This window comes from Sycon ciliatum, chromosome 3 (assembly GCF_964019385.1).
Source record: "Sycon ciliatum chromosome 3, ocSycCili1.1, whole genome shotgun sequence".
NCBI classification, from domain to species: domain Eukaryota; kingdom Metazoa; phylum Porifera; class Calcarea; order Leucosolenida; family Sycettidae; genus Sycon; species Sycon ciliatum.
The window spans coordinates 41,599,432-41,608,724 of NC_088645.1; the positions used below are offsets into that span (position 1 = coordinate 41,599,432).

Genomic DNA, 9,293 nt, shown 5'->3' on the forward strand with positions numbered 1-9,293 from the left:
GTGGCAGTACTGGGTAGTGCAGCACTTCTTTTTGTAGCATTGGGTGTGAGAAACAGTGTGAGGAGCTGTACGTGCAACAGCAGCAGCAGCAGGTCTTGCAAGATCGCGCTCGTTATCAGCAACTGGAGAAGCATCAGCAGCAGCAGTAGCAGCAGCAGTAGCAGCAGCAGTAGTAGCAGCAGTAGTAGCAGCAGCAGTAGCAGTAGTAGCAGCAGCAGCAGTAGCAGCAGCAGTAGCAGCAGTAGCGGCAGCAGTAGCAGCAGCAGCAGCAGCAGCAGCAGTAGCAGCAGCAGCTGCAGCAGCAGCAGCAGCAGCAGTAGCAGCAGCATCAACTGGAGAAGCAGCAACAGCAGCAGTAGCAACATCAGTAGTAGCAGCAACTGGAGAAGCAGCAGCAGCAGCTGCAGTATCAGGTTGCGGTCCACCATCATCGTCTTCAGCCTTGAAACATGGAAAGGAGAGCAGTGTAGCAACATAGAGAGAAAGAGAGAGAGAGAGAGAGAGAGAGAGAGAGAGAGAGAGAGAGAGAGAGAGAGAGAGAGAGAGAGTGTGTGTGTGAGAGAGAGAGAGAGAGAGAGAGAGAGAGAGAGAGAGAGAGAGGAGAGAGAGAGAGAGAGAGAGAGAGAGAGAGAGAGAGAGAGAGAGAGGGAGAGAGAGAGAGAGTGTGTGAGAGAGAGAGAAGAGAGAGAGAGAGAGAGAGAGAGAGAGAGAGAGAGAGAGAGAGGGAGAGAGAGAGAGAGAGAGAGAGGAGAGAGAGAGAGAGAGAGAGAGAGAGAGAGAGAGAGAGAGAGAGAGAGAAGAGAGAGAGAGAGCCAGCGAGAGAGAGAGAGACAGACAGACAGACAGACAGACAGAGAGAGAGAGAGAGAGAGAGAGAGAGAGAGAGAGAGAGAGAGAGAGAGAGAGAGAGAGAGAGAGAGAGAGAGAGGAGAGAGAGAGAGAGAGAGAGAGAGAGAGAGAGAGAGAGAGAGAGAGAGAGAGAGAGAGAGAGAGAGAGAGAGAGAGAAAGAGAGAGAGAGAGAGAGAGAGAGAGAGAGAGAGAGAGAGAGAGAGAGAGAGAGAGAGAGAGAGAATGAGAAAGAGACTGTGTGTAAGTGCTCCATAGCATGCGAATAAAGTACAGTGGAACTCGGATAAGAAGCACCCCTCGGGGAGTGCGACAAAGTATTTAGTATCTGAGGCCTTCTTATCCAAAGTTGACTCCTGCGACCCCACTACCACGATACATCTGCAGTATGTCAAAATGCCCAAATTTATTCATTTCACTCAGAAAGAAACATGGTCACTGCCACGAAATTGCAAAGCAGGTGGCCTGGGTTGCAAACAGCCTCCGCCGCCTGCACTGTCAACACACTAAAATACCTGTTAAGCGAACCTGTCATGTGTAGAGGTGTGCAAAAACAGACTGCCTTACATTGCATTCATGAAGAGATGAGCGCTGCCTGTGGCAAGCTCCCATATTGGGCGATTTTCGTGATTTCATCGTACACAGCGCAGTGTCGCAAAATTTGAGGTTTGAAAAAGGGTGCAAAAAATGCACCTCGACTGGGGGTTCGAACCGGACAATGCAGTAATGCAAGTGGAGTGAAACGGATTGGATTTTCATGGCCTTTCCCAATTCAGTGCTTATAAGACAAAACCTGGCCGAAATAATATTCTTGTTATGGCTTGCTTTTCAGAGAAATGGACTTCAGAAACATACTTGAAGAAATTGAAAGAGGGGGAGGGGGGGGGGGGGGATTGCAGAAAAAGATGTGAAAAAACTCCAAATTTGACCCATTTAGGGCCAAAAGCTAGGATGTACTGAATGGACTGTCAGGGCTCACCACGACCGTACAAAGCGTCAATAACGGCAACTTGGATTTGCACGGCAAAATGGGCTATTTCTTGCAATTGTGGGGTGTTTTCTGAGCTGAACTACTTGGCGGTACTCGTTGGTTTTAGACATTAGGCCATTGTGGATTCGTGTTCAGAAGGTGTGTCTTTGGAGGGTTACCATCTCGAATTTTTTGATTTGGCCTTCGTTTGGCTGAGATCGGATGGTGAAATCACTCAAACTCGAAGACGTGCGAACAGGTGAATGAAGATAAAATTAGAAATCGGGGACGGTAAACCGGTTGAGAATTCCAAGACCTTGAAAAAATGAGCTATCGATGGTGAGAATCGGCCAAGTAGAACCGTGGTGTTACTTTTTTGAAGACAACAAGGTCGGCCGTGCATTCTCGCGCGCACCAACAAAAACTGGCAGCCGTGCGAACATCTGCAAGTGCAACAAGAATGGACGGAGGAGACAGCAAGCGTTCCAAGTGAAGAGTGTACCTTCGTGTTGACTCAAGCTGAGGACTCATGCCAGTCAGGGATCATACCAGTCACCCCTCATCATGGTCATGACTAAGGGATTCATTTGTGGCCAGGAAACTCCCCACTCGCAGCGGGAAAGCTGCGAGGCCAAACAGAAAAGAGTGTGCCGAGTCGCGATCAGGAAACGCTGAGTCCTATTGGCAACATTGGTTAGGTAGGCGCGGAAAATTCTTGTAGATGCCAGGACTCCAGTTCATCAGTACCTCACGGACATATCTTGGTCGACACCCACCAGCGGATTGAGAAAAATGACCAAGATGGCTTGGAGAAAGGACGTCTTCTCCGCGTGTCTTTCCCAACATCAAACAACAAGATTCTCTTTGGTACTGGCCCTTCGCTGTACAGACTGGACCAGGGAGTCGTAAAATACCGGTATTTTAAGACTAGACTGCACATCGCTGTACATTGATCAGCATGAACTCGGGTGCGTAGCCGCTATGACTGCACAAACTCTGGCATCCGCGGCCGTTGCCATTTTTCAAAATGGTGGTCGACGCTTTTTGACTGTTGTATGGTCGTGGTGAGCCCTGACTGCCTAGTCTAGACTAGAGCATAGGCCAGCTCTGTAGCAGTAGTCGCTGAAATGTCCACCATACAGGAGTTGTATGACATGGTCTTATCAGAGAAAACATCCCATTTTGCATTCGCACTAATGGCAGTAATTGCAGGAAAATCCATGCAACCAAATCGGACTGTACTAATCGGGTGTATGTCTTACCCAGGTACGTACTAAGTGAGATCCACTGTGGCATTGATTTTAACATGCTGTGGTATGTGCATTTACAATACTGCTTGCAGGAGATGATGGAAGGCATTATAATGGAGACAATTTTCAGAACGCTTGACCAAGTTGGCCAAAGAAAACTGTTCAAATTGGCGGCCAAAATGACACTACAAACCTTGCTGTACTTCTGCGACAGGTTCTCCCCCAATGAGAACTCATCAAAAGCTGATCTGGATTCGATACGAATGTGAACTTCTCCCATTCTTTGCCCTCCCTCCAAAACAATTCTAATCGGGATTCCGCATAATAATGAAACACTGTCAATGAATGATAGCAAGAGTGCATAAACAAGAGTATGCAACTGTGGTTATGGGTCAGTGCGCTACGTAACTTGCCTCCATCACGCTCCGAAAGCTTGCACTCAAACCCACAATTTCCCGTACGAGCTCATCCGTTTTTGCTCGAATCGTTCTAGTACCTACACAATCTCTAAATTTTGGCGGGTGAACTCCAAGTTCCTTACGAAAGCTCACTTCAAACCAGAGGGAAAGTGCGGTGTTTGATTTTCCGCCGAGCGCGGACTGCACCTGAATGATGTAATGAAGGCAGCGTGCCACGCATCTGGCCCATAGAAAAGAGATCACAGTTGAATACTATTGTTTATGGACTCTTGATGATGTAACAACCCACTCATGAACACGGATAATTAGAGAGGTTGTGCACAACGAAAACTCGTAAGATTTCGAACGTCCGGGTTCGAGTAACGAAAGTTGCTATGAAGATCTGTCCAAATGCGACCGAAACAGAGCAGATCTACGAAAATAGATTTCGTCACCTGGAGTACTAAAATACTGATATATTACAACTTCCTGTCTCTACTCTTCACACCCGCGCGGACGCCGCGTCTACCCACTACGAAAACGTTCACGTGCTGTGCGCAACCTCACGGTTTACGAATATTCGTTAGCTTTTTCGTCTTAATTAAAAATTATTCGTTATGGCGCTACGAATTTTCGTTGTGCGCAACCTTTCTATTGTTACAATGAACGAGGGAAGGCACCGACACAAGAAATACTTTCCAAACAACAAGTACGTAGATTCCAGCTTACCGACGAAAGACTGGTGAAAAGCTGTAGCACTCGCTTCATCTCGTCGTGTACTTCCTCGGCAGTCGGTCGCTCGCTCGGTTCATTGGAGTGGCAGCGAATTGCCAGTGGCTTCAATGGGTGGTCATTAGGGAGGCGCCGAAGATAAGCTACTCGCCGTCTTGTCTCTGTCACCACCTGCGTCGTTTCCCGTCCACTGGCGGCGTCGCGCACGATTACAACGGACGGAGCGTTGATCAGGTCGATCCCAGGCATAACACCAGTCATAACAGCCAGTAGCGTAACTCCGAACGAGAAAATATCAAGCGGACGATCATAGTCTGGTTGCTCGACCAGGGCCTCCGGTGGCATGACTGCCAGCGTTCCGGGGCAACAGGTCATGTCCATTCGAGCCGCCTTCACTTGTCGCTTCTGTTGACGAGGGGATACCAAACGTACGAACTTCGCCATGCCAAAATCGCATACCTTTGCGACTCCGTTCTTGATCATCACATTTTTCGGGGCGAGGTCCCGGTGGAGAATCCCGCGAACGTGCAGGTATCTGATACCAGACGACGTGTCGCAGAGGTAGCCGACCAGCTTCAAGCCATCCTCACGATCCTCACCAATACTCAACTCTTCCAGCGTCGACGTCAGCAACTCCAACGCGAGAGCAGCGTTTTGCCCAACTCGAGCAATGCCCAGCAATTGACAAAGATTGGGGTGGTGGATGCGACTGAGACGGAATATCTCTTGGCCGAATGAACGGATACTCCTTTCACGGTCCTGAACACCGGGCTCAATCAAAACGGGATGCAGAACTTTCAGGGCGATGTCTATTCCTTGCCAATTCAGGCGATACACGACAGCATCTGATCCACGACCTATCTCATCCTCCTGGCTGAGTCTAACGTCCCCTAAAACAAAGTCCTGGTTGGTGAGGCCTAACTCTCGCATCAATGGCTGGGCGGCGAGCTCCATTGCGCGCGTTTTAGTATTTCAGTGGTGGACCAGATCGGTGGTCAACGACTGAGAACGACGAGAGAAACTCTCTTTGCTGCTAATATTTGAACGTACATGTAGATCTACATGAGAGTAGTAGTACTACTAGCTTCGTGCATAGCGCATGTATGTAGAGGATATTGCACAGTTCCGAGGGATTTTTTTTTATATTTCAAATCCCCAACCAAGGCGGGGCCGGGTGAAAAATAATCCTTGTGGACACTTTTTTTTGTGGACACCTTTCGGATGATGAGCAGCATGAACCAGTGCAGTGTGAACGGAACACTGAAGAGTGAAGTAGGTTCACACGCATACTGTACTAGTCCAGCCATTTCCTCGTTGCCTCTCCGGGTTTAGATCAACCTGTTGGTTTGACTGAGTAGAATGCGGAAAAGCCCTTGGCGATAATAATGCTTTCCATTATGCCCGTAACCGTTGCATTTTGGCCGCTCAGTAACTATTGGTGCTTGCACTTAGTGTCCAGCGGATAATGCCGGCATTATATTTGGCATTATACGACTATCCGAGCATCAGAGCATTATGGAGCACTAGAAAGGAACGAAACGAGCATTATGATGTGAGGTTTGAACGGCATAACGAGTTTCATAGTGGATAATATCGGGAAATCCCAGGTTTTTGGCAACAATCGGCTACAATCATGATCATGAGTTGTTGTCTGATGATGCAGGGAAGGCCTCTTTTACGGGCAAAGCAAAGCACAATCATCACCATGTATCAGTACAGTGAGTAGTTAAACCCAACACGAATGAAAAATGTGAAATGGAATAAAAACAATATTTGTAAAAAAAAAAATTAAAATTAAAATTCAATATCGAACACGAATAAAATAAAATAAAAATATGTAAAAAATAAACAATATCGATGTTGTCTGATGATTGGTTTTTGCCATGAAACTCTGAGTAAAGCGGGATTCACAGAAGCTTTTTTGCGATGCAACACGCGATGCGACGCGATCTGCGATGGATGCGTGCGATGCGAACTCGCGAAATACCATTCACAGAAGAAGTCAGCGATGCGACAAAGTTTTGCTGATTTGGGTACGTCACCATGATATTCGCGCGGTTTGACACAACTTGTAAAAATTTATAGGCAACTCTTGCACCTTTGTACAACTTTGCTGTAGAAAAGGTCAAAATCGTACACCAAATTGCTTGTCGCATCGCATCGCATCGCAAAAGTTGAGCCAAGCTCAACTTCTGCGATGGCATGCGATGGCCCAGTTGCGTCAGTTGCGTGGGGTGCGACATGGCTGCGATTTGGGGTTTTCCCGGTTTCGCGCCTGTCGCATCGCGTGTCGCATCGCAAAAAAGCTTCTGTGAATCCCGCTTGACAACGAAACCATCCTATTTTACTCCTTTTGTGTATAGGCTCAGGCGAAATCATGGAATTATGCTTTCTTGGATTCTCGCATCATGCTCGCATCCTCATATTATGCTTTGCAACGCGAGGATACATATTCACTTTGTTGTACTTATGTAGCCTCAAAGTTCGGACAATTGTGCGTTTTTCGTACTTGCAAGTGGCCATAAGTGCAACAACATGTTACACGAGTATCGCCATACCAAGTTGTCCATGTGTAACTCGTATACTCTCAGCACTCAAAGCACATACTTGTTGTTACGTAAGTAGTTATCATTCGTTCATTGTCTCACAAGGAGAAGAAGAAGACAAGGCAGTGCGAGTATGCGCACTGCCATCCATGCATTCCTACGGTGTACTATTTATGTGTATACAAATTACGTGTCATAAAGTAGCCATGCTACACTATCCTCCTCCTACCAAAAATTCACGCCCTCGTGAATAGAGAAAGAAAATATAAAAAATAAAAACTCAGGACATAGCAAAATTAGTAGGGGTGAAAGGGGTGATCCGGGTAACCCGGGTACCCGTCTGTTTAGCTCCTGATCCGTTAGAAAACGAGTACCCGATAGTCGTGTAGGATTGTAGGGTACAGTATTAGAAGCTTGCTTGTACAGTTGTACAGTTCAGTGCACAGTTTTGAGTGTGTTTTTCCTCGTTCAATCCTGCTACATATCACGTTATCCATTGTAGCTACGACAATTTCGACTGTTAGCATGTAGCGCAGTGATTGTGCACACTGTGCTTGTCGCGGTGTAGTGTACTTGTATGACTTCGCATATCCTCCTGGCGTGAAATCCGGAAGGCTACTGTAGCAATTGTTGCCCGAAAATCTCTATCCTATCAGAATGCCTGCAAAAGACATGTTGCGCTTACGATCACAAGCAAATGCAACGTTTTTGGAAAAGGTATGGCGGATAAAGGGTACCCGATAACCCGCCCGTTAAGCCAGATACCCGTTTGTTACCTTAAAGGGTAACCGTTTCACCCCTAAAAATTAGTAAACCGAGCAGGCAGTCCAGGATTGCGAGCGAGATGGGCTCTGACGACAGCGGACAACAAGTAGGGTCATGGTCGAGGGCTTGCAGAGTAAGCACCGTGAGGCATCAGACGCGAACCGAATGTTCCTTCTGATCCAACTGCATTAGCCGAGAACAAACGCATGGTACGACTAGTGCCAGAAACCTTCGGGAGGGCGAACAAATTTTCCACTCACCGCATTGTACCTGGGCAAACTGACCACTGAGAGGTCGACATTCACAGCTTTGGCAGCAGCCAACTCAGTCGCGGAGAGACCAGCAAGTACAGAAGTGGCGACATCCACAGACGCAGTTGTGGCAGAGGAACTAGCTTGCTCTGGCTGATTTGCGGGAGTCTCCAGATGGGAGGGTTGCACCTCCGGCAACAAGGAACGCGACAGACCATCTGCATTCAAGTACTGCCGACCCGGTCGGTGAACAGTAGTGAAGGTGTACTCAGCGAGTTGCTCCACCCATCGAGCTTTCCGACCGCGTGGTTCCTTCACGGACATCAGTGCGGTGAGGGCAGTGTTATCTGTGCGGGCAATAAAATTCCGACCAAGCAAATAGTGCCGGAACTGATTCGCGAAATGAACAAGGGCAAGCGTTTCCCGGTCTGAGGCATCATAATTCCTCTCTGCCTTCGTCAAGACCCGGCTGCCGAACGCAATGGGGCGTTCCTCGCCATCTTGCATTTGGCTGAGGACAGCTCCAATGGCCACCTTGCTTGCGTCAGTGTCCAAAATAAAGCCACCAGACGAAACAGAAAAGTCGGGATACGCCAACACGGGGGCTGTGGTCAGTGACCGCTTCATAGACGTCAACGCCGCATCACAACTCTTAGTCCATGTAAAGCTGGCACCCTTGCCTGCTAATACATTCAGTGGAGCGGAGCGCTGAGCAAAACCACGGATGAAGCGGCGGTAAAACCCGGCGTACTCCAGAAACACCTGTACACCTCGTACAGACTGGGGCACGGCCCACTTCACAATAGCCTCAACCCTGGTGGGATCCGGAGCCAAACCTTCAGCCGAAACTTCATGGCCAAGGAAGAGCACCTTCCGTTGGAAAAAAGAACATTTTTCCAAGTTTACCTTTAGTCCAGCAGCACGAACCCGGCCAAATACAGACTGCAAGATCTGGAGCTGTCCAGTGAAGGTAGAGCTGGCATTAAATACACTATTGAAAAACACTTGACAGATTGGTTGGTTAGGCACACTACATAAACCATGAAGCACCGCTTCCATTACACGGTGGAACGTCGCTGGACCATTTCTACAGCCAGACATAGCCAAGAAATCACACAAACCCAACGGTGTCGTAACGGCAGTCTTTGCCGTATCGTCCTCGTGCTAAGGAACCTGCCAATATCCTGACGCTAAATCCAGGCAAGTGAACCATGAACAGCCAGAGAGTGAGTCCAATATGGCGTCGACACGTGGGATAGGATACGCATCTGGCTCCGCAATGCTGTTCAACTTGCGGTAGTCGATACATAACCGGAGAGATCCGTCCTTCATGGGAACGAGAACTATGGGCGACGCCCAGGGTCTAATGGACTCGGTGAGTATACCACGGGACAACAGACCATCCAGCAAAGCTTGCAAAGCGCGCGTAGGCTGCTTAACTGGCTGTATATCACCAGTACTACTACTATGTGGCAAAACATCACAAGGACCAAAATCACCCTCCTGCAAGAGAAACAAGTCATGATTCTCACGG

At 48.2% G+C, this 9,293-nt stretch overlaps 1 protein-coding gene across 1 annotated transcript in view; it reads right to left on the reverse strand.

The window, feature by feature from the left end:
• The window catches only part of LOC135813103 (serine/threonine-protein kinase PkaB-like), a 6,609-nt gene extending 1,434 nt beyond the window's left edge, over window positions 1-5,175 (reverse strand). The window contains exons 1-2 of the mRNA XM_065326321.1: window positions 4,195-5,175; window positions 6-441 (exon numbers count right to left, since the gene is read on the reverse strand). Of these exons, the coding sequence (XP_065182393.1) occupies window positions 6-441; window positions 4,195-5,151 (1,393 nt within the window). The 5' untranslated portion in view covers window positions 5,152-5,175. The remainder of the gene's footprint in view (window positions 1-5; window positions 442-4,194) is intronic.
• Between the last annotated feature and the right edge of the window lie 4,118 nt (window positions 5,176-9,293).